We start from the raw sequence: 27178 nt of genomic DNA, 5'->3' as shown, positions 1-27178 counted from the left end.
TTCTATTATCTCTTAAACATCTTCATTCTCGATACAAAAATTAAGCGACCCTCCCCTAATTCTTTCAAATCGTGAGACACAGTAACATGCAATATAAGTCTTAAAAATGAAAAATTCAAATAAAGAAAAAGATTAAAAGGAGGGGTCTCTTGCTTGTATTGTCAAAATTTAATATATCTCACATAATTCACATAAAAATAATATATCTTAAAGTATATAATAATACTTAGATATTGATAATAGAGAAACTATATATTATATATGATTATATAAAAAAAATAGATAATTATCTTAACTTAGCTATAAAGATTAATTCTAAATATTAGAAAAACAAATAGGATAGTATAATCAAATAGGATAGTATAATATATCCTTTATATAAATAAATATTATATAATATATAATTGGTTAAATCTATATATAAAGTATATAAAATAGCCTAGTATACTCTAGCCTAGTATTAATAGCCTAGTATAATAAGCTAGCTTTGCATTGATATATACTATACGTTGCAGATAATAAAAATGTGGATATAGTTGAATGGTAAAATTTCTCCTTGCTAAGGAGAAGATGCAGGTTTAATTCCGGCTATCCATCAAACATGAGGATAATAGGTTAATGTTTTTCATTTAATAGGATAAACTGTTAAGTATAGTTGATCATGATAATATGGTGGTTCTATCCTCCCTTTTTTCTTTTCCACCCATATTGGAACAAAAAAAGCTAATATTAATTGTAATTAATTAATTAATAGTTATCAAGATCAAACATCAATTTTTTAAACATAAAAGTTTTGTGAAGACAGGATTTGAACCCATGACTTCAAGGTTATGAGCCTTGCGAGCTACCCAGCTGCTCTACCTCGTAATAAACAGAAAAACAATGAACTAATAGAAAAACAAAGATTGAATGCTCCCATATACCACATCTGTATAAATATAATTATCCATTTATACATAATAATAAAGAGGTCCCTCTATAATCATAGAAATTAATAGAAAGGGACATTTGAATCCTTACCAACTTGATCTTCTTGTCCTAGGCAACAAGCATGCATGAACAATTTCACGAAGCATGTGTCAAAGAACCCAAAGTCTCGATAGTTGGCTTTCGATCTTCTGGTTAAAAAACAACGTTGATGAAGATGTGTAGATGCACTATTACACGGTAGGGATTGTAACTTTCCATGAATTTTTCATTTCTCACTCAATGATGGAACTTTGCTTATTTATTTTTTAAAGATCGACAAATCAAATGATATTTTTGTTCCAATTTTTACCTCTTCTTCTCTATCTGAATTAAACTTTTTCCTTGCCATAATGGCTCAGTTCCTAGTAGTATCAATGATACAAGCCGGATCCTAGATGTTGAAATATAAGAAGGAAGATCCCCTTCTCCATCGAAAGAAATGATATTTTCGTGGATACAACACATGCAAAATTAACTAAATTTTCCTTATGTAGAGGCAATCAAGAAAGTCGCATAAGTAAATGTGGGCTAAATCGAACTAATCTTGCTTGCACAGTGGAAAAAGCAACTTATTTATCTCTCAATCGAATCAAATTAGCCAAAGGTGTGTGTTCATGAGCCCATGCTAAAGTTTCAATCAATTCTTGCCAATATCCGCACCAGGAAATTAAGAACATAAATCTAGTAGCCCAAACAAGATGTTCAAATAAAAACATCCACGCCCAGACTGATAAACTATTTATACAAAAAGAATTATATCCATTGATAAGTTCTGAAGAGTTTAATCATAGATAATCGCTTAACCATCCCATCAAATAAGTGAAAGATTTATTAAACTGTGAAATGTTACCCTATCATAATGTGATGTGCTTCTAGTGCCAATAAAAAGTTACTCATCCAATCGCATTTAACATCAAGAAAACTACCAAATAAAAGGCGTTCCAAGCCGAAATATCATAAATATCACCTCATCCCGGACCATCGCAAGGAAAACTATAACCAAAATCTTTTTTATCTGGCATTAATTTAGAACCACACGCATCTAAAGTAGCTTTTACTAAGATCAATGTAGTTGTATGTAAACCTAAAGCAATAGCATGATCAACCAAGAAGTCTCCAAGTCCTATTGTTAAGAATACTGAATTACTATTCTCATTAACAACATTTAACCAACCTGACAACCATATGCTTCAACTCGCATTGAATGTCAGGCTACTTGTTGAAGATAAAAGTACATCAAAGCCATATGAAGTTTTATCATGAGCGTATTGAATTCATTGGGCAAACATGGATTCAATTAAGATTTGTTTTTCCAAAGTACGAAAAGTAAACATGATATCATTATGAACATAAAGCCCCAAAGTATGGAACCTTATAAAAAGGTTGGCCCAACTTATATGGGATATGATAGCTTCTTTATGGTCTAACATTCTTGCCAATACATTATCCTCATTCTGTTCTGGATTGTAATCTCGAATATAAAATATAGTTCCATGAGCAAAAGCTCCTGTCATAATGTATCATGCTATGTATTGGTGATGGGTATATAACAAAGCTTGAGTGGTAAGGTCTTGTTCTATGAACGCATAAGTAGGTAAAACGTACATATGCTGAGCTACTAAGAAAGTAATAACTCCTAAAAAGACTAAAACAAGACCTAATTTAAAATGAATTGACTTATTGATTGTGTCATAAAGACCTTTATGTCCACGCCCCAATCGTTCCCCCGGCGGAGTATGTGCTTCTAAAAGAACTTTTATAATGTGTCCAATCCCAACGTTAGTTCTATACATATGACCAACAAAAAAAAAAAATGCAATAGCTAAATTGTGCTAGCTATATCAGTTAGCCATTTACAGATGGAATCCCCTTGAGAAGGGTTAGAATGGCACTTCCTTCTCATTCAGAAGCACCAAATAAATGATTATTTGAATCGGGGTTTTGAACATAAAGATTTCACCGACCTATAAAAAGTAGTCCTAATCCTTGGGATATGGCAATACATCTAAGAAAGTATTCCATCGAACATATTCTCCATTGGACAATGTATTAGAGATTATATTATTTTATACTTTTGGTACATTTACAACTAGGACACACCTAATGAAACCATAAAGATTAATTTAGATGCTAGTATTTAGTTTCAATTACAATTCTTTTGCTATTTAGATACATGTTTAGGAGTTATTTTGAATTATTGTTTACAATATTTTTTTTCTTATTTAAAACACATCTTTAATTACTTGAAATTAATTGAATGTTTAATTTTTTTACACTTTTAAAAATAATTTTTATAGTATAACTAAAATTGATTTGGCATGATTAAAAATATATTTTTAGTAAATATAAAAATAACAAAATAATTTTAGTCATTTGAAAATAAGTTGTCACATGAAAAAAAATGGGAATTTTTATCACAAACTAGGATGAAATTGTATCAAAGGAAACAAATAAAGCTTTTTTCACCTTTTCTTTTATATATATATATATATATAGGCTTGGCAAGAAATAATTAAATAAAGAGTGTACATTAATTTTTCGAAACCATAAAGATAAGATGTCAGAGTTTTGAGATTTATAGAACAAGGACCAAGTATAAAAGTAAAACATTAAAAAAAAAAAGCCTTAAACTTTGTAGGGTTGTCGCTATCATGACAATTTGAAATAATAAAATAAGACAAACATGATAACTTGTTTACAGTATTTTCCTTCTCCTTTTCGAAAAATAAAAAAAAAATATTTTCCTTGTACCTACCTCATCATCATCTTTAGAGAGGAAAAAAAGGCGAGCCAAAAGAGGAGGCATTGCCCACCGACAATACCTACAAATATTAATTAAAACCCATATGCTCCTAAACCTATGTTAATTCTCAATAATATATCTAATTAAGATTTTACATTCTCTTTTATTTTCTTTAGACATTTTTAATTTTAAAATTCAAAAAATTGTAACTAATACACATATATGTAAGATTAACTGTCTATGGTCAAATCCATGAAAATTGTCTATGGTCAAATCCATGAACATTTGAGGTCCTGTTTCATAATTATTTGATTTTTTCGTTTTTATTTTTTAAAAACTATGTCTATTTCATCCAAATTTTTATAATGATTTGCATGTTTTTAAGTATAATGGTTGAATTCTTAGCCAAATTCTAAAAACAAAAACAACTTTTTGAATGCTACTTTTTTTAGTTCTCAAAATTTTACTTGATTTCTTAAACAAATGGTGTAGATTAGATAACAAGAAATTTGGAGATGGAAGTAATGTCCATAAGACTTAATTTTCAAAAAAAAAAAAAAAAAAAAAAAAATAGTTATCAAATGACGTTTGAATATTTCGTTTTTAATTTTTTCAAAACTAAATTCATAAACATTCCTTCTACCTTTAACATCTTGTTTTGTCATCTACCTTTTACCAATATATTTTAAAAATCAAGCTAAATAATGAAAACTAAAAAAAAATAGTTTTTAAAACTTATTATTGTTTTTGAATTTTGGTTAAAAATTCAATTTTCGTACTTAAGAAAGTTGCAAACTCTTATAAGAAAATGTGATAAAATGTGATTAATTTTTAAAAATAAAAACGAAAAGTAAAAGTCTCGTTTAGTAACCATTTCATTATTTATTTTTTATTTTTGAAAATTAAGCCTATTTCTTACAAATGATTTGTATCTTTCTTAAGTACAATGATTCAATTCTTAGACAATTTCCAAAAACAAAAGAAAATTTTTAAAAGCTACTTTTTTAGTTTTTAAAAGTTGGTGAGGTTTTTTAAACCTCTGGTAGAAAGTAGATAAAAAATGAAGAAATTTGGATGTAGAAGTAATATCTATAGGTTTAATTTTCAAAAACAAAAGTAAAAAACCAATTGATTACCAAACGGGACGAAAATAATTATCAAAGAGAACCTTAATAATTATGATACGTATGTTTATTCTTATTCAAATAGTAATTTAACAACCTACATTACAAGAAATTCGACTTTTTCCGATAGATGAAACCGTCGGAAAAAGTCAAAAAATCATCAGGGAAAACCTTTTCCGACAGAATTTTGACCATTGGCATTATTGCCAGGAAAACCTTTCCCGTCCCAAAAAGCCTTATCGCCAGGAAAAAAAGATTTCACGACGAAAAAAAGATGGAGGATTTATGTCAACGCTAAAAAGAACCGTCAGCAGAAGGTAATGTTAAAAATCAAAAGATAAAGGATGGTTGTAACCAAATTTAGAACAATCTTGCTTCTAATCAGAGTTAGACGTTCAATGCAATTCTAAGCAAGATTAGATGTTCAATGCAATTCCTATCATTGAATTCTACAAATTTAATTCACAATCGGATTAAGCTCGTAACTACTTACTTAAATATATTAAATTAGTCTCTACAAAGGCGAGAAACTAGCATAACCAAGTCAAGAAAGCGTCCTAATCAACAATTAAGGTAGGATAGCCCTAAGCATAATCAATCTATATAGTTCTACACCTATTGGGTTCGATAGCGGCCATATAGAAGAGAAAACACATGCATTAAGTTCTAGGATTCAATTGCGTCGATTAATTGTTAAGATAGCTTACTCAATTAACTGAATTTTCTTCAAATCTAGTAATTAATGCATCCTAGGATAGCGATTCAACATATAATTACTATTGCCTCTTGAAGATCTTGGCTAGACATTCTATCGAATACATTAAAATGAACGTATTTAATCATGAGTGAATGTGACAAAATCAAGCATCTAGGCTAATCATGTTCAAGATATAGATAATTCAACATAGTTCAAGAATTAAAACGGATTAAAAAAAGCTCAAATCGTATTGCTAATGATAATAACAAGTAAAAAACTCAAAAGAATTTGCAAGAACTTTTGAATTAGAAATAAGATTCAATTACTTCACAAATCCATAGACAAATTTATGAAGAATTACAAGTTATTGATTACAATCCAAAAAGAAATCAAAATCTACACTAAGTAGGAAACAAAATTACCATAGGAGACTAATTGATATAGAGATAAATTCCAGCCTCCATTGAAATCGTGCTCCCTCTTTCAGCAAAAATGAAAGAAAAATTATTTATACTTGCAGTGTAGTGTCGTGATGCTAAGGCTAGCGTTGGAACGATAAATTACAAAAAGGCCAAGAAGCATTGTGCTTGAGACGTAACGTTGGTGATTGACGCTGCATTGCGTGAAGCACGCGTGTAGGATGAATCGCATCAAAATTCGGAGCGTTGCAATGCTGTGGGGAACGTTGCAATGCTATGAGGAGCATTGCAACACGGCTCTGTTTTGCAGTAGAAGTGAGCATTTTATCTTCAAGCGTTGGTCGATGCTTTTCCTAAGGTCATGATGCTGAAATTCGATGGCATTACTCGTTACTCGATGGAATTTGGTAACTTTTCTGATTCTCTTCTATTTAGTTGATTTTCTTGGTCATTTTTTTATCCTTTAGGCCCAATTTTCTCTTAATAATTCCTAATCATCTCGGGGACCGTTTTACCTACAAAATTAGCATTAAAAGAAAACAATCAACACGATTTTGAGGGAGTTAACATACAAAATATATATCCTTTAAAAACCTTACAACATGCCCTCACAAATTCTATGAGCCAAGACTCTAATTTCTACTTCAACACTACTTCTGGCCACCAAATTTTGTTTTTTACTTCTCCAAGGAACCAAATTTCCTCCAATGAATGAAAAGTAACTAGAGATAGATCTTCTATCTATTGTACTTCCTACCTAATCTGCATCAGTGCAAACTTCTATTTGGAAGTGATTATTCCTTTTGAATCAAATACCTTTTTCAAGAGATCCTTTCAAAGAAACTGACTAAACATGCTCACAACATATGCAATATCAGCACGTGTATGAGACAAATAAATTAATCTAAGAAAAAGTCTCTAATATCGTTCCTTGTCCTTTACTTCTTATACTTTTGCTAATAGACGCTTTAGGTTAAGTTCAATAGGAATTTTTGCAACCTTGTAATCAAGTAAGCCTGTTTCTTTAAGTAAGTCAAGAACATACTTTCTTTGGTTAACAAAGATCCTCTTCATTGATCTTACAAGGAAATATTTCAACGTTTCTAAGTCCTTAATTTGAAATTTACATGCAGTTTTTTCTTGAGATCAACTAAGCCTTCTTGATCATCACCTATGAGAATAATATCATCTACATAATCAATCAAAATTGAGATCTTATTATTCTCTGAGTGTTTATAAAATAATGTATGATCTGTTTGACTCGAAAGAAATCCATAACTGGACACAACTTTTTCAAAATGCTTGGAGACCGTTTAAGGCCATAGAGAGTTTTTTTTTTCTAAAAAAAAAATTGTAAATTTTACTACAGCCAAGCTCCTTCTCAAAACCTAATGGTAAGCTCATAAAGACCTCTTCCTCCAGATTACCATTCAGAAAAGCATTTTTTACTTCAATTTGGTAAAGGGACCAATCTAAATTAACTGCAAGAGACAAAAGAACTCTAATAAAGTTAATTTTTACAACAGAGGAAAATGTTTCGTGATAATCGATTCCATATGTCTGGTGAATCATTAGCTACTAGTCTGGCTTTGTATCTTTCAACACTACCATCAGCATGACACTTTATGGCAAATAGCCATTTACACCCCACTGATTTCTTATTCTTAGGTAATTCTACTATTTCCCAAGTGTCATTTGGTTTTAGAGCATTCATCTACTCCATAAGTGCTAATTTTCAATTTGGATCATCTAAAGTCTCATGTATAATCTTTGGAACAAACAAGTCATTAATCTTGGATGTGAAAGATCTATGACTATTTGATAATTTTTTATATGACATAAAGTTTGCAATAGGATATTTGGTACAACTTTGAATACCTTTTTTAAGAGCAATGAAAACATCGAGATCAGATAGTACTAGAAAAGTACTTTGAATAGTTGAAGGAGTAGGAATAGAAGAAGAATTACTAGTTTCAATCGTCGGAGTCTCTGATTGGTTTTCTGAAGGACCAACTATCTTGTCTTGGTTCCCTTGAATGATCTTCTACTATAAAACTTAAACTCAGGCACTTGATCAACATGATCATTTCGTAGTATTTCTTGCCCTGATTGAGAAGTTTTTATACTTGATATTATAGAACTAGTAACATCTGAACAATAGGAATGAGAAAAGGAATACAAACATCCCAAAAATTTTCTTTCAGATTTGATTTCTCCCTCTGAAGAATATTTTGGGGGAAAATAGAGTTTATTTTCTAAAAAAGACACATCCATACTCACAAACAGTTTTTTCGTCAGAAGATCAAAATATTTATTACCTTTTCTATTTGAAGAGTAACCCACAAAAATGCATTTATCAGCCATATGATCAAGTTTGGACAAGAATTGATCGAGTATGTGAACACAAGTAGCACACACAAAAACTTTGAGGGGTAATTCAGAATATATGCGGGATGTTAATAAATCTTTTTTAAGGCAGTCGATGAAAGTTTTAAAATTCAAGATCTTACTAGGCATTCTATTTATTAGGTAGGTAGCTGTGTGAATTGCTTCCCCCATAGATATTTTGAAACATGTATAGAAAACACTATAGCACGTGTCACTTCAAGTAAAGGCCTATTTTTTCCTTTTAACAATCTCGTTTTATTGAGGAGTATTGACATATAGATTGATGAATTCCTTTGTCTTTAAAAAATTCACCAAAAAGCTCATTGAAGTACTCAGTTCCATTATCCTAGTGCAAAATGCAAATTTTGGTTTGAAATTGGGTTTTAATCATATTGTAAAAATGTTTTAAAATGTCTTTCACCACAAATCTTTTTTTGCATTAAATAAACACAAGATAAACAAGTATGATCATCAATAAAACTAAAAAACAATATTTTTCCACTATGAGTCGTAATCTTAGAAGGATCCCAAACATCGACATGAATTAAATAAAGAGGTTTTGAAGCCTTATAAGGTTTTGGAAAATATGTGCCTGATGAATTTGTTTGCAAGAAAATGTAACTTTCACCATCAAAAGATGAACAATCAACTCCCTTAAATAAAATTAGAAGTAAATATTTGAGATAAGAAAAAAATGGGATGTCCTTGTATATGATATCAAAGTATAATTCGTTCTTAAACAGAAAGAGAACTGATACTACTAAGACTATGAGTTATTTTATTGCTTAAAGAATCTTCATCAAAGTAGTAGAGACCGTCAAGCATCCTAGCACTCCCAATCATACTCCCCGAATCCTGATCCTAGAAAATGCAATGAGATTCAAAGAATGTAACACGACAATTAGAATCTTTGGAAAGTTTAGAAATAGATAAAATATTATGGGCTAATTTTAGAAAATGTAAGACAGATTCGAGAGAAATATTTTCAGTCAATTTAATAGTTTCTTTTCTTGCAATAGAAGAAAAACAACCATCAACGACTCTAATTTTCTCATTGCAATATGATGGAGAGCACGAATTAAGAAAGAGGAAGAAATAGTCATGTGATATGAAGCTTCGAAGTAAATAACTGACGGAGATGAATTACTATATGAGAATGTCTTCGGACCTGTATGAGTCAAAGATACACATGAATTATTAGATGGAATATTGGTGGGTGGCAGTTCTAGGATTTAATGAATTTTCTCTCGTAAGATTGTAGAAAATTTAACAAATAGTAGAATTCAACCAAAAAAAGAAAGAGTTTTTATACCAGATCCAATAGAAGCAACCCAAACCAGTTTTAAACCAACCAAAATAAAAAATTGAACCATACCACACGTGAACCAAACCAAATGAACTAGATTTTAAATAAAAAACCAATAGACCAAGCAAAACTAAATGTTGGACCAAATCAGATGTCGAACCCAATTTTTTGATTGGACCGATTCAAATAAAGAGTGAACCAAACTGGAAAGGTGAACTGGACCATAACAAAAGAAAAAAAAAACTAAAGACACGATCATGAGCAGCTAATTTGACGGAAGACAACAACGAGCAACGATGGACAACATGAGCATGAACTCGACAATATAGAGAAAGGCACCGACAATGATGGCATAAGACACGGACGACGACGTCAATGATGGAGGATCACACGAGCACAAAACTCACATCAAACACTTCTTCTTCCACTAGCAGTGACGCTTCAACACAATTAAGGATGGTGGCTATTTTAAGGCAAATCGGCAGCGACGACGGTTGTTGTAAGATTGACCAGCAATGGTAGTGGTACCCAAGGACTACAATGACAAGACCCTAGTAAAGTTAACCCGAGATTGTTGGAAGTTGAGTGTGCCATTTCATTTGGCAGCTAGGGTTCTAGCAATGGTGATAATTAGGTGACGACTAGGATTTTTTAGGGGCCACTAGGATTTTATTACAGAGGAAGAAAAGGTGCGGCGGGTTTTGTGGTGGTTGTGGTCGTCGTTTGACATCGGCGACTCGAATTCCGGAGCAGCAACTAGGGTTTTTTTGTGGTGGTGGTAGCGGCTAGGGTTTTGTTTAAAACCCAAAATTATATACAAAATTGGAGGAATAGGAATATTAATCTCGTTTTCATATTGAATATGTGCACATTAGATCTCGATATATAGAAGAAAGACCTTTTGCAAATATGGAATGAATAAAGATAATAAAAGGTAAAATAAATATTCATATAGAAATATAGATATATGAACACCAACAATAAAAAATATATGTTGAAAAACCATTTGAACTCCATGGACCTTGATGTCATATTAGTCAAACATGGATTCCATAAATTTCCAAAGAAAAAATGGGGCCATCAAAACTGTTTATTTAAAAAAGTATAAAGCCTCAAAAGATGAAACGAATATAAAATTTAAACATAATAATAGATTTGAAAACCATTGAGGCCACCTAATGAAATTCCAAATGAGAGAAAGAGAGAGAATCATTTGGCCACCCACTTGGAGAGTTGATTATTAGAAGAAAAATCACTTTAGTTTTCTTCTCTAAACCATTAGTATCCATTTTTTTGTATCACAGAAGCTCTAACCAGTTTTCAATGGCGTCTCCAGCAATAATGGAGAGAAGAGCTTCAATAACATCCTTATCTTCTCCTTCTCCTCCTTATTCTATATCTCTTCCTCTTCCTCCCTTACGAAACTACGACGTTTTCCTCAGGCACAGGGCGAAGGACACCGGACGTAGTTTTGCAGCCGATCTCCATGAAGCTCTGACAACTCAAGGAATTGTAGTTTTCAGAGACGACGAGGACGAAGAAGACGGAGGGAAACCGTTAGTGGAGAAGATGAAAGCGGTGGAAGAATCGAGGTCATCGATCGTGGTTTTTTCAGAGAACTATGGGAATTTGGTTTGCATGAAGGAAATAGAAAAGATTGTAATGTGTAAGGAGTTGAGGGATCAATTGGTTCTTCCAATATTTTACCAAATAGATCCAGCGAATGCGAGGAAGCAAAAGGGGAACTTTGAGAAGCACTTTAATGAACATGAAGCAAATCCTGAAATTGATATTGAAGAAGTTGAAAGCTGGAGATATTCAATGAACCAAGTTGGGCATCTCTCTGGATGGCATATCCAAGATTTCCAGTTAAGTAATTATTCACTCTCTTCAACTTTTTCTTTTCTTCTGTTCTTTGGTGTGAATTTGTAGTTCAATAATGTTTATATAATATTATGTTTTGTAGAGTTCATAATTATAAGATCTATGAAGGATATCAAAAATATTTACTAAAAGTGGTCACAAATCTTATAGTTTTTCTTTTAGAATAAAAAAAAACATATTTGGTAACCATTTGTATGTTTTCTATTCTTTTAAGTTGATTATATATATTTTGTAAAATAGATAGAAAAGGGAATGATGGGCAAAGAGGTAGTGAATTCAATTTATGATAGTCACCTACCTAGGATTTAATATCTTACGAGTTTTCTTGATATCCAAATTTTATAGGATCTAGCAGTCGATTATCCTGTGAATTTAGTCGAGGTGTACGTAAGCGGATATGATGGAGAATTTTTCATTGTAATCTCTTTTGGAGGGAAAGGGAGAAATTTTTTCTTTTTTCTTTTTTCTTTTTTTCCTGAAAAGCATGGGAGAAGAGTTTGAGACCAAAAGATCTATTAAAACAAAGGTTGAAGGAAGGAAGAGATGTTTGAGTGAGAGGTGATTAAAAAAAAAAAAAGAAGTTTAGAGAGAGAAGCTAAAAGATGGAGTAAATTAATTAAGAGGGCTAGTGATATTTTAAGTTAGACAAAGAATAATAAATTAGAAAAAGGGAAAGGGAGGTAGGAGAGAGAAAATAAGAGGAATCTTCTCAGTTCTCACCTATAAAAATCCAAATGAAAATAAATAATAAAAGAATAGAAAGCAAAACTATAATAATTTTTGCTTGTAAGCAATTTTTTATTTTATTTTTTTACTTGCAAAATATGTGTAATCAATATTTTAAAAATAACTAATCTTTTTCCAAAAACATTTTTTTATTATTTCTTTTGAAAAAAGAGTTATTTTGATTGAGGATTCATATGGTTCGTGAAGTCAAAATAAAAATTAATATGAAAACAACAGTTCAATGTAAAAGAAGTTTTGGTAGTATATTTCAAATTTGAATCTCAATTTAAATAATAGTTCAAAATGAGCTTAATAATATATTTAAAAGCCATAAAATAGATATGGTTATCGACTAAATATTCAGAACATGTTTTATGTTATAAATTTATTACCATCAATATTTTACAAGATCATATATTTTATTATATATTATAATATCCAAATTTACTCTGAACAAAAAATCAATGAAATGCATTTACTTGAAATGTTATATTTATATAAAAATATATATTTTAAGCATGATTTTGCATTTTGAAATTTCAAATACTAGATATATTAAAAATAATTTTGTAACAATTGAATCTATGAACATTAATAAGTAATAATTTAAGTATTTAGATATGTCAATTTAGTTTAGATATGAGGGTACACTCACTGATCATTCTATCTCTTTGTACTTTATAAATAGTAACAATTTAGTTTTCATAATTCAAAAAAGTATCAAAGTTTAATGAAATTTATTACATGTGTAAATTAATAAATTCATTCCAGATCAAATTTGCTATATGATAAAAGGTGACACTTAATTTTAGTGTGATGATATATGCAGGAATGTAAGAGACTTAAAGTTATTACAAGTTTGAAAGTATAAGAACTAAAATTGTTCCATGCTAAATTTCAATGGCTAAATTGTTATAATTTTAAAAGTTTAGAGATTAAAAATCTTTACCATCCTTTAATTATCTAAATTTCAATGGCTAAATTGCTATTTGTAATAAAAGTTTATGGACTAGAAGTATTTTCCATCCTTTAATTATCTAAATTTTTTCATATAAATACGTTGAAAACATATGAGCAAAAGTCTGAGAACTAAAAAGAAATAGTCTGACCCTCTGTTTGGACTTTTTGCCAAGATTCAAATTAGATGAATCTTTTACAAAAAGTAAAATAGTTGTAAAGAAACAGTTAGAAAATAAGTACAATATTAAAAAAATATAATAAAAAACTAAAAACTAAAAATTAAGATTGTATTTGATAACCATTTACTTTTCTTTCCCTAAAAATGGGGCTGTTTTCTAATAATTTATTTATTGTGATTTTCATTTTTTTCTTTTTAGAGATTTAGAACAAGTAGTTTACTTTTTCTTTTGAAATTGAGATCCATTAAAACCAACAAACAAACCAACAACCAAACATCAATCCATCTTGAAGATGATGATAAAACAGAGGAAGAAAAAAGCTCTCTCCAAAAAGATGTAGGCCTAGAAGAAGAAGCTAAAATTGTTAGATTATGAGCAACTTTGTTCGTCTCTCTAAGAATTTTACAAAAATGAGAAATATTTACATAAGAAGCTAGAAAGAGAGTCTCATCATTAAAAAAAAAACTCAGGTAAGTTGGAAATCAGATGATTCAAAAGTTTTATGACTTTGATTGAATCCGACTCTACTTCTATCAGGAGGTTCTGCCCATTCCTAGAAACTAGGAGGACCTTAAACTATTGACAATGACTTTAGCTTCTAAGACTTTAGTCGACCAACTGGTAGATATTGTGATGCAACCACCCCCAATAGGTCAGCCATTTCAATCACGAATAATCAAACTAGTCTCTGACAGAATTAATCTAGACTTATATTTGAGGTACATGAATTACATGTAATTAGTTACATGAATAGTTGAGATTTAAGGAATAGTTGAATACATGAATTACAAGATGCATTGATGAATGTTTATATATTGGAGTAAAGTCACATGTATTTGCATTTATCATTGATGTGTTTTGATGTATTTTCCTACTAGTATAAATATGTGTAAGGTTTTTCATTTGTAAGCAAGCCATGAAAATAAAGTAATATTCAAGTTCGAATTTCTCCAATCTTGTGTGAGTAAGAGAACAATCTCCTTCTCTTATCTATTGAATTGTATTGTGAGGGCCTACTTTGTTTCCAACAAGTGATATTAGAGCTAAGATCAGAAATGACTTCAAGTGGTAACATGTTGCAACCCCAACTTCTAAGATTCAGTGGAAAGAATTTTAATCAGTGGATTATTCAAATGAAAGTGCTTTATGGCTCACAAGAACTGTGAGATATTGTTGAAAGAGATACACTGATGTTGAGAATCAGAACCAGCTCACTAATCAACAACTTGCTTAGTTGAGAAAAACTCGTAAGAAAGGCAAGAAGGCTGTGTTCTTCATTTATCAAGTTGTTGATGAATATTTCTTTGAAAGAATTTCAACAGTTACTTCTGCAAAGGCCGCTTGGGATATTTTATAATCCACCTATCAAGGAGAAAATAAGGTAAGGATGGTAAGATTACAAGCTCTCGGATTTGAATTTGATTGCATTAAGATGAAAGAGACCAAAACTGTTAAAGAGCTTTTCAATCGTGTTCTTGCGATTGTCAACAGTTTGAGAACAAATGGAGAAGAATTGGGTGATGAAAGAATTGTTGAAAAGATTCGAAGTATGCCAAGAAAGTTTGAGCATATTGTTGCTGCAATTGAAGAATCAAAAGATTTATGTACACTATCAGTAAATAGCTTGGTGGGTTCTCTTCAATCTCATGAGCTTAGATTGAAACAATTTGATATTAATCCCGAGAAAGAATTTCAGATGCAAATTTCATTCAGAGGCGATTCTCGTGGATGACGTGGTGGCCGTGGAAAACGAGGAGGTGGAAGAAACTATGATAATAGAAATGATATGAATTCTGAAAATCAACAAGAAAGCTCTTTTTCATCTTGAAAAGTAGGAGGTGGAATAGGAAAAGGATTTGGCAGGAATCAAGGAAGTGGTCGTGGTAATTTTTCTCACATTCAATGTTTTAATTGCAAAAAGTATGGTCATTTTCAAGTAGCTTGTTGGGCATCCAAAAATCGAGATGGAAATTCCACCATGATGCATAAAGAGGAGAAAAATGATGAAGGTGTTCTATTTCTTGCATGTAGTGCTCAAGATGATGTTATAGAATCTACATGGTATCTTGATAGTAGTTGTAGTAACCACATGACAGGAAATAGAAGTATATTTGTTACATTGGATGAATTTTTCCAAAGTGAAGTGAGAACCGGCGATAATAACATATTGCAAGTCAAAGGCCGAGGTGATATTCTTATTAAGATGAAGAAAGGCACAAAACGAGTTCTAGATATATTCTATGTTCCAGGTCTAAAGCATAATCTTTTGAGTGTTGGCCAATTGCTTCAACGAGGTCTAAAAGTTTTATTTGAAGGTGGTGCGTGTGCCATCAAAGATCAGACTGGTGTTCTTATTGCCAAGGTAAAGATGACTGCTAATAAGATGTTTCCTCTTAAATTTACATATGGTCAAATCTCTTGTTTTAGCAGCATATTGAAGGATCCATCCTGGTTTTGGCATTTTTGATATGGTCACTTGAACTTTGGATCACTATTATATTTATGCAAAAATCATATGGTGAGAGGCATTCAAAATATCAACCATGAGACAAATATTTGTGAAGTGTGTATACTTTCAAAACATGATCGAGATCCATTTCCAACTAGTAAAGCTTGGAGAAACTCCAAACCTCTTGAGTTGATTCATACAGATTTGTGTGGTCCCATGCGTACAATATCAAATGGAGGTAATCGATATTTCATAACCTTCACTTATGATTTCAGTAGAAAGTTATGGATTTATCTTTTGAAAGAAAAAAGTGAAGCATTTGAATGTTTTAAATCTTTAAAGCTTTAGCTGAGAATCAAAATGGCCATAAGATAAAAACTTTGGGATCTGACCGTGGTGGAAAATATATCGTTTTTGATAAATTTTTCGAGGAACAACGTATTCATCATCAACAGACAACTCGAATGACTCCACAAGAGTTGCAGAGAGAAAGAACGGAACAATCATAGAGATAGCAACAAGTATGGTAAAAGCAAAAAAGATGCCAATGAGTTTTGGGGAGATGTTGCATGTACTGCTTATGTTTTGAATCGAGCTCCTTCAAAAAGTGTTCCAGGTATGACTCCTTATGAAGCATGATGTGGTGAGAAACCATGTGTTCGTCACTTGAGAGTTTTTGGGAGTATAGCTTATTCTCATATACCAGATAAGCTAAGGGGCAAATTATATGATAAATCAGAAAAATGTATTATGGTAGGCGATAGTGAAAATTCTAAAGCTTATCAGTTGTATAATCCTTTGTCGAAAAAGATTATTGTCAGTCGGGATGTGATTTTCAATGAAGATGAACCTTTGAATTAGGATGTCGTTAGAGAAGCAGATAGTCCATATCATGTTAGCATGGATGGGAATGGAGATGCTCAAGACTCAGAGCAAGTAGAGATTCAGGCAGTGGTGTCATCTTCATCTGCATCGCCATCTTCCATAAGTGTGATATGTCACCAAAGAGAATGAGAAATATTCAAGAAATTTATAATGCTACCAGTAGAATTGATGATGATGTTGCTAATTTTGGATTATTTTCCGGTGTTGATCCTATAAATTTTGATGAGGCAATCCAAGATGAAAAATGGAAGATTGCAATGGATCAAGAAATTAATGCAATAAAAAGAAATGAAAACATGAGAGTTGATGGATCTTCAAGTAAACAAATAAGTTCTTTGAGTAAAATGGGTGTATAGAACAAAATTGAAGTCAATTGTCAAAGTTGAAAAATACAAAGTAAGATTTATTGTAAAAGACTACAAGTAGGAATATGGTGTGAATTATGAAGAGATCTTTCCTCCTGTGGTAAGAATTGAGACAGTTCGATTGATTTTGTCTTTAGTTGCTCAAAATGAGTGCAAAGTTTATCAAATGGATGTAAAAACCACTTTTTTTAAATGGACACTTGAAGGAAGAGATATTTGTTGAACAACCTTTGGGTTATGTAAAAAAGGGAGAAGAAGACAAAGTGTACAAGTTGAAAAAGGCCTTGTATGGATTGAAGCAAGCTCTGCGAGCTTGGTATAGTCGCATTGACAATTTCTTTATAAAGACAGGTTTTCAAATATGTCTATATGAGCATGCACTCTATGTCAAATAAGATAAGTATGGAAAATTTCTTATTGTTTCATTATATGTCGATGATTTGTTTTTTACTGGAAATGATGAACTGTTGTGTGATGATTTTAAGAATTCCATGAAAAAAGATTTGAGATGAGTGATATGGGTTTCATCCATTATTTTTTGGGGATTGAAGTCAATAAAAAATATGGAGAGATTGTCATCTCACAACAAAAGTATACTTGTGATTTGCTGAAAAAATTCATAATGCAAAATGCTTTTCCTTGTAACACGCCTATGGATGCAAATTTGAAATTGAGCAAGAATGATATTGGAGAAGATGCTGATACAAGCTTATATCGAAGCTTAGTTGGAAGCTTGATATACTTGATTGCAACAAGACCTGAGATTCGATTTGCTATAAGTATGTTAAGCAGATTCATTTCAAGCCTGAAAAAGTAGTCATTGGGAAGCAGGTAAGCGAGTGCTTCATTACATTCTTGGCACTATTAATTTTGGAATTTATCACAAGAAATTTCCAAAATAAGTGTTAGTTTGTTTTTGTTATAGTGATTGGGGTGGTAATGTTGATGATCATAAAAGCACATCTAGTTGTGTTTTTAGCATTGCTTCGAGTGTTTTTTCATGGACTTAAAAAAAAAAACCTGTTGTTGCTTTTCCTACCACTGAAGCAGAATACATCTCTTTATCTGCAGCTGGATATCTAGCTTTATGGCTTAGATGGATGTTGAAAGAATTGAAGTGTACACAAAGAAGTCAGACTACTTTATATTGTGATAATGGTTCTGCCATTGCATTATCAAAAAATCTAGTCTTCCATCGAAGAAGCAAGCATATTAGAATCAAGTATCATTTTATTAGAGACTTGGTTAAAGATGGAGAAGTGATAGTGAAGCATTGCAAGTCTCAAGATCAGGTGGCGGATATTTTTACGAAGGCATGAAGTTTAACTTATTTGTTAAGTTCAAAAAGATTGGAGTTGCTCAAGTCTAGATTAAGGGAGAATGATAGAATTAATCTAGACTTATATTCAAGGTGCATGCATTAAATTCATTTAGGTACATAAATAGTTGAGATTCAAGGAATAGTTGAATACATGAATTACAAGATACATTGGCCAATGTTCATGTATTGGTGAAAAGTCACATGTATTTGCATTTATCATTGATGTATTTTGATATATTTTCTTACTAGTATAAATATGTGTAAGATTTGTCATTTGTAAGCAAGCCAAGAAAATAAAATAATATTTAAGTTCTAGTTTCTCCAATCTTGTGTGAGTAAGAGAACAATCTTCTTCTCTTATCTATTGAGTTGTATTGTGAGGGCCTAGTGTTTCCAACAGTTTCACTGCTCTGAGTGTTCTTTGACTAGGCGGCATCAACATTCATTTTCCAACAACCCTCTCTTGGAAGCTTCCAACGACTAACAAGTGGATTGATGCTTAAACTGATTCTAGACAAGGTTGCTTCTCTTTAATGAAAGAATCTCTAAAGTCTTTTCCACAGCAAGAATGATAGCTTGAGGATCAGGAGGGGCGTTTCTAAAACGCATGGCATTGCAATAATTCCAAATACCTCAGTTTTATTTGTTGTTGGTTTTACAAAGACAGACCCAGTACTCAATCGGCTTCCAGCAACCCCTGCCCAAAGCCAACACATCAACATTAGAGGGAAAGAAAAGCATAAGCTTCTAGCCATTTTATGATCCCAAATCAAATGGTTGGTGGTTTCCAAGTGAGTCCTACAGAAAGAACAACTCAAATTAGTTGAAATTCCTTTTTTTCATTAAATTAGAAGCATTAGGAATAAAACCCTCAATAATTTTCCATTTCATGAATTTGGAATTTGGGTGGCCCTCTAAACCTTATAGAGCGTCCCACATGTTCGTGTAGTCAGCCTCATTAGACTAGCAGCCTTTGAGAGTCTTGCTTATGTGTCTCCCTAATTGTTAAGCATTCCTCATCTAAAACTTTCCTTTAGAATCCAATCTCATATAATTTCATCAGAAAACCACTACCCACTTAATAATATTTTGAGAATGTCAACCACACTGTGAGAAATAAATGCTTATTTGAAAACTCCTCATTCCAATTGCCTTCCACATAATAAAGTTTGAGACCCTTTTCAACTTAAATGAGTCGTGAATCAAACAAGGTCTAATATGTCTGCCATTAGGAATCGAAGGGTCCTCAGACACATAGATTTGTATACTCAATCCCATTCTCTACCTATATCCTTTCTTAAACAAACTCCTCCCCCACAAAATACTTCTCCTAGTGAAGGGAGGGGTTTGATCCCAAATCAACATCTAGAAACAATCCTAGCTGAGAGACCTTCTACACAAAAGTGAAAAAATTAAGGGGAGAGGAGGTCCATTGCCTTACACCTCTCGAAGGTGTAAACATCTCTCTTGAAATTTCGTTAAACAACACTTCAAAACAATTTGAATCCTAACAGCTCATAATTAGAGATATCCAATCTTATCTGAAACCTAGCTTATTCAAAACATCGCAAATGAAGGGTCATTCAACTCGATCATATGCTTTACTGATATCTATTTTCATAGCTACCTAGCCTTCCCAATCTTTTCTTCTAAAATTAATTGCATGGTAGAGTTCAAATTAGATAAGGACATTGTTGGTAATGTGACGACCTAGGACAAATGTAGATTGAAGGGGAGATATGATTTCGTCTAGAACTTGTTTAAGCCTGTTAGCCAGCGCTTTTGAAATAATCTTGTAGAATGTTAGAAAAAAAACGTGGAGGACAAATATGAAAAATGAGAGATGTATTTTCCATTCAACTAAGCATGCCTTTATATAAGCTTACAAACATAACCATAGGAATGCCAATGGTTACAAAAATCTCATAACTCACATAACTCCTATAACTTAAAAATACCATCAAATGCTCACAACTCACATAACTCCTATAACTTAAAAATAATTATTGGTTACAAAAAAATAAAAGTTACAAAACCCATAAGTCACACTAAATGCCATAAATAACGCTTAATAATAACAAACGTTTCAACACCCCCCCTTAAACTTGATTTGTTACACCAAGTAAACTCCTCATTTTGATAAAAGTCTCCAACTTGAGGGGCTTTATGAAAATGTCCGCTGTTTGGTCTTGTGACTTGATATATTTGAGTTCCACTTCTTTCTTTGTAATGCAATCCTGAATGTAGTGAAATCAGGTATCAATGTGCTTGCTCCTCTCATGAAATACCATATTTTTTTCTAAGGCAATGGCCGATTTGTTGTCCACAAAAATCTTCACTAGACCTTCCATTTGAAACATCAACTCCTTCACTAAGTTTCTTAGCCAAATTTCATGACATACACATGAAGTTGCTGCGGCATACTCTGCCTCGTATGTTGATAGTGTGACTATGAGTTTCTTTTTTGACATCCATGTGAACACCGTTTCACCAATAAAAAACACAAACCCCATAGTACTCTATCGATCATCCAAATCACTACACCAATCACTATCACAATAACCAAAAATATCAAAATTGCTAGAAGAGACATAGGAAAGACCATACCCAATCGTCCCTTTGATGTAGCGAAGAATCCTTTTTGCCATTTTACAATGTGTTGTTGTCGGTTCCTCCATAAATCGACTAATAATTCCAACCGAATAAATAATATCTAGTCTTGTACATGTCAAATATCTCAAACTTCTAACAAAGCTTTTGAAATATGTAGAATTTACTTTCTCTCCTCCATCTTGCTTGGTGATTTCGACTCCACATTCAATTGGTGTTCCAACTGAATTAGCATCATTCATATTGAACTTCTTGAGCACTTATTTAACATAACCCTCTTGGGATATAAAAATCCCATATTCACCTTGTTTGACCTCGATCCCAAGATAGTAACTCATAAGACTAATGCCCGTCATTTCAAACTCCTTTGCAATCTCTCTTTTGAACTCATCAAACATGCTAGGATTGTTTCCGGTAAATACTAAAGCATCAACATATAAACAAATGATTAGTATGTTTTCACCTTGCATTTTGATGTAGAGGATATGCTCATAAGGATACTTCATATACTTCTTCTCTTGAAAGTATTTTTCAATCTTCGATTTCCATGCTCTTGGTGCTTGCTTTAAACCATAAAGTGCCTTCTTCAATCGAAGCACTTTATCTTCTTCACCCTTGACTTCATAACCTAATGGTTGTTCTACATAGACCTCTTCCTCAAGAATTCCATTCAAGAATGCCAATTTGACATCCATTTGATGTATCTTTCAATGATTATGGGTTGCAAAAGCAATAATCAAACGAATAGTTTCAAGGCGAATAACAGGGGCAAATACCTCATCATAGTCGATGCCATGTCGTTGGCTATAACCTTTCACCACTAATCTCGCCTTGTGCCTCTCAACATCGCCATTGACTTTTCTCTTTGTCTTGTATACCCACTTCACTCTGATCGGTTTGTGCCCTTTTGAAAGCTTGGTTAACTCCCATGTGTCATTTTCTCTATCGCTCGAATTTCTTCATCCATTGCTTCATTCCATTTCTTGCTTGCAATGGCTTCTTGGAAACTAATAGGCTTACAATCACCAAAAAGACAATAGAGAATTATGTCATTTTGATTTTCATTTACCTCATTAAGTTCCTGTAGACTTCGAGTTCCTCTTGGGCCAATTTTGTTCTCCGAATCACTGGATGAATCTTCAGATGATGATCGATCGGTCGAATGAGGTGGCACTGGAATGGGCAAACCTTCACCCATTTCAACCCTGGTCGGCTCATTTTCATCGTCTTTTTCAAAATATGTAAGGAAATCATATTCCTCCTCTTGTATATTCCAATCCCAAGAGGCTTCCTCATAAAAAACAACATCACGACTAATCATTACCTTCCCACTCAAAGGATTTTAAAGACGATAACCCTTTGAACTGGCATCATAGCCGATGAATATGAGTTTCTCGCTTCGGTCATCGAGCTTGGTTCTTTTTTCTTCCGACACATGAGCATATGCAATACTCCCAAACACTTTAAAGTGACCAATCCCAGGCTTTCTTCCGTTCCATGCTTCTTGAGGCGTCTTTTCAAGTATACTTTTGTTTGGTGCTCAATTTGTCAAATAAACCGCAAAAGCTACAGCCTCCGCCCAAATTTCCCTCAACATCTTCTTTGTCTTTAGCATGCTTCTTGCCATGTTCAAGATTGTCCAATTCTTCCTCTCCACCACGCCATTTTGTTGCGGTGTCCTTGGGGCTGTTAACAGATGTCAGATGCCTTTTTCATCACAAAATTGTTTGAACTCATTTGATGTGAATTCACCACCTCGATCGGTTCTCATGGCCTTGATTGTAAGGTTGCTTTCATTCTCCACACGTGCCTTAAATCTGTTGAAGATTTCAAACACTTCTGATTTTTCCTTCAAAAAGTATACCCATGTTTTTCTAGAAAAATCATCAATAAAGAGAAGGAAATATTTACTTTACCATGAGACTCTGGTTTGATCATTCCACGTACATCGGCATGGATGAGTTCTAGAGGCTTCTTTGCTCTTGTCATAGACTCCTTCGGAAAACTACTTCGATGATGTTTGCCAAGCAAACACCCTTCACACACTTGGTTTGCCTTGTAAATGTGTGATAAACCTCGCACGATCTTCTTCTTTGACAAATCTTCTAGACTTCCAAAATTGAGGTGCCCGAACTGTAGATGCCATAGCCAAGAGAGATCTTCATAACACGTCTTCAAGCATTTTGGAATATCATTACATATATTCAAAAGAAACATTCGGTTTTTGGTTATTGAGACTTTAGCAATAAGTCTCTCATGATTATCCCTTAAATACAAACAATTATTTTTCATTTAAACTTTAAAACATTTATCTAACAATTGTCCTTCATTTAATATATTATTTTTTACATTGGGAATGTAATAAACATTTGTGATATATTGATTTTTTCCATTTTTTAATCAAATGAGAATTTTACCTATTCCTTTGATGGGGACCAAAGAATTGTCTCCAAAGGCAATATTACCTTTCTCCATCTCGTTCAACTCCACAAACATTTCGCATTTTCCACACATGTGATTCGAGGCTCCTGTGTCAAGATACCAAATACTATCTTGACTATCTTATTCTCCCTTTGAAACCATAAATAAGGTTCCATTCTCCTCTGCATAATTGGATTGCCCTTAATGGGCTTCTGATGTGCTAGCAGTTGATCGGTCCTGATGCTTTCGATCAATCGACTCTGTTTGAGATGAGTAACACTCATTCGCATAATGTCCATATTTGTTACAATTATAACATTTTACATGAGATTTGTCTCTCCCGGACCTTCCACCACGTCTTCCACGACCACGACCTCCTCTTCCTCTTGAGGATTCAGACGAGTTTTGAGAAACATCGGTGTTGGCTTCACCTCTTCCACCATGTCCTCGACCACCACGACCTCTTCTACGTCCACGACTATTCTCCTCCTTGATTTTGAGTTGGAGAAATTGTTCAGCGGTCTTTGTTTGCTCCATCCTCCTTTTCTTTTTCTCCTCATAGGATTGTAACGAGCCTATCAATTGTTCAATTGTCATGTTCTCGAGATTCTGTGTCTCCTCGATCGTCGTGGCGATAATCTCGAACTTTGTATTTAGGCTTCATAGAACCTTTTCCATGACACGAACATCGGTGATTTCTTCACCATTCCGTCTCAATTTGTTGACGACAACCATTACTTCTGTGTGATATTCCGCTATCACCTCTGTCTCCTTCATTTATAAAGATTCAAACTCACCACGTAAGGTTGCAACTGTACCTTTTTCACACGATCGGCTCCTCTATGAGTCGATTGGAGCTTTTCCCATGCCGCTTTTGACATCTCCGCATTGGTGATGGTCTCAAACATATCTTCGTCCACCAATTGATACAAAATATAAAGGGCCTTCTTGTCCTTCTTTCTTATCTTCTTTAACGCATCTCTTTGCGCTTGATTGGCTCCAGCTTCAGCCTCTTGGAAACCGTTCTCCATGATCTCTCACAAGTCTTGTGCTCCTAGTAACGCTTTTATTTTGATGCTCCAATTGTCATAGTTGTGCTTGGTAAGTATTGGTAGTTGAAGTGAACCTATCCCACCGTTGGCCATTTTTCTCAATATTTTCTATTACTCTGATACCACTATGTTAGAAAAAAAACATGGAGTTCAAATATGAAAAATGAGAGATGTATTTTCCATTCAACTAAGTATGCCTTTATATAGGTTTACAAACATAACCATAGGAATGGCAATGGTTACAAAAATCTCATAACTCACATAACTCCTATAACTTAAAAATGTCATCAAATGCTCATAACTCACATAACTCCTATAACTTAAAAATCACTATTGGTTACAAAAAACTAAAAGTTACAAAACCCAAAAGTCACACTAAATGCCACAAATAAAACTTAATAATGACAAACGTTTCAACATAGAGCACATTACGAAGGCTGATTGGACGAAAATCACTCAAACTATTTATCCCATGCCTTTAAATTTTTTAGACAACTCAAAATCTTCCATTGGAACCCTTCAATCTCTTTATTAGAATCTCTAACGCTCCATGTCTCTTCTCAATAATTCCTTGCAAGCGTTAAATCTACTCCATCTATGGTCAAACAGAATTAATTTCTGGCCAAGATCCCATCGAGCCACAATTGGTTGATGGTCTGACCTCCGAGAATTGGCATGATCCACGTTGATAGACGGGATAAGCTCAACCAATTCCTGATTAGCTAGAATTTTGTCCAACCTTTTCCAAATCAGGTGCCCATTGCTATCCTTGTTAGTCCAAGTGAAATGATCCCTTCTAAAGCCAATGCCTTTAAAGTACAATGGTTCAAAACCTCCCTAAGCTTCTCCATTTGCTTCTTCCTTAGAATAAGATCACCTTCCTCTAGAACAAATAGTTAAACTTAGTCTTTTTAGTTTTCAAAATATCGCTTTAATTTTGATAACATATCTAAAGTGTAGACTAAAAACAAAAAAGAAGAATATAAAGTTAAAAGGGAAAATTGCATTATATGAAAAATACATTTTAAAAAACAGATATGGCAATCACATAACAATCACATAGAAATCATATAGCAATCAAATTTCAGACGGATGTGCAAAAAAGTAAAACCTAGGGTCATATGCCCAATTTTCAATTTCTTTTTACTAAAGTTGCAATTGCCCCTAAAATTAATAAACTTAATTTTCAAAAATAAAAAATCCAAAAAGTTAAAAGACTTGGTTCATAATCATTGGATTTTTAATTTCTTTTTGTGAAAATTATGTTTTTTCTTCTCACAGTTCTTTCCGATCATTTTCTATCTTTCCTATTGTTACATTTAAATTTTTTGCCAAGTTCCAAAAAAAAAAAATGACGGTTTTAAAACTTTCCACCCCCATGATTTTGAGAACATTACTAAAAATGAAAATTATGTAGGTCTGAAGTGGGAGCCATCAATGAAATTGTGAAACATATATTCAACAAATTGCGTCCTGATTTGTTTCGGTATGATGATAAATTGGTTGGAATTAGCCCAAGATTACACCAAATTAATATGCTTATGGGAATAGGTTTAGATGACGTACGCTTTGTTGGAATATGGGGAATGGGTGGAAGTGGCAAAACTACCCTCGCTAGAATCATTTACAAAAGTGTTTCCTATTTATTTGAAGGATGTTACTTTTTGGACAATGTCAAAGAAGCTTTGAAGAAAGAAGGCTTAGCTTCATTACAAGAAAAACTTCTAACAGGAGCTTTAATGAAACGAAACATTGACATCCCAAATGCTGATGGAGCTACGTTGATCAAGAGAAGAATAAGTAATCTTAAGGCTCTTATAATTCTTGACGACGTCAACCATCTAATCCAACTTCAAAAATTAGCTGGAGGTTTGGATTGGTTTGGTTCGGAAAGTTGAGTCATCGTTACGACGAGAGACGAACATCTCCTTATTTCTCACGGAATCGAAAGAAGATACAATGTCGAAGGGCTAAAAATTGAAGAAGCTCTTCAGCTTTTTTCACAGAAGGCATTTGGAGAAGACCATCCAAAGAAAGGCTATTATGATCTTTCTAGCCAAGTAGTAAGCTATGCTGGTGGCCTTCCATTAGCAATTGAGGTTCTTGGATCCTCTTTACGTAACAAACCAATGAAGGATTGGACAAATGCAGTGGAAAAGTTGTGGGAAGTTCGTGATAAGGAAATTCTTGAAAAGTTGAAAATTAGTTATTATATGTTAGAGGAATCTGAACAGAAAATTTTTCTTGACATTGCATGTTTTTTCAAGAAGAAGAGTAAGAAACAAGCAATAGAAATTCTTCAAAGCTTTCAATTTCCTGCTGTTCTTGGACTTGAAATATTGGAGGAGAAATCTCTTATTACTACACCACATGATAAGCTACAGATGCATGATTTAATACAAGAAATGGGTCAAGAAATTGTTCGCCAAAACTTCCCGAATGAACCTGAAAAACGAAGCAGGTTGTGGCTTCGAGAAGATATAAATGTTGCTCTAAGTCGTGATGAGGTACGTTTCTAAATTGATACTTTTAAGCTATCTATAGTATATGTAAAGTTTGAAAGTTTGGTCAAACTTTTAAAACTGTGTTTCATAGCTTCATATAGTTTTTTTTTTTTTTTTTTTTTAAGAAAAAAAAAAAAAAACTATTTCCGTACCCTATAGCAGTCTAGTTTCTATGT

At 32.8% G+C, this 27178-nt stretch overlaps 1 protein-coding gene and 1 pseudogene across 2 annotated transcripts in view; both read left to right on the top strand.

Moving 5' to 3' along the window:
• The first annotated feature begins 9251 nt into the window (after positions 1 to 9251).
• LOC120079314 (TMV resistance protein N-like) overlaps positions 9252 to 27178 on the top strand; it is a 42223-nt gene continuing 24296 nt past the window's right edge. Inside the window, 2 exon segments of the mRNA XM_039033466.2 lie at positions 9252 to 11514; positions 25916 to 27005. Coding sequence (XP_038889394.2) covers positions 10970 to 11514; positions 25916 to 27005 — 1635 coding nt within the window. The 5' untranslated portion in view covers positions 9252 to 10969.
• On the top strand, positions 12841 to 24780 carry LOC120079315 (uncharacterized; annotated as a pseudogene). Its single transcript, XR_016530113.1, has 2 exons — positions 12841 to 17925; positions 18166 to 24780. The product of XR_016530113.1 is annotated as an uncharacterized LOC120079315 (transcript).

Source organism: Benincasa hispida, chromosome 6, assembly GCF_027475165.1.
Source record: "Benincasa hispida cultivar pf3 chromosome 6, pf3_genome.v1.1, whole genome shotgun sequence".
Taxonomy (NCBI): Eukaryota; Viridiplantae; Streptophyta; class Magnoliopsida; order Cucurbitales; family Cucurbitaceae; genus Benincasa; species Benincasa hispida.
This window is presented reverse-complemented; position numbering and strand designations above follow the sequence as displayed.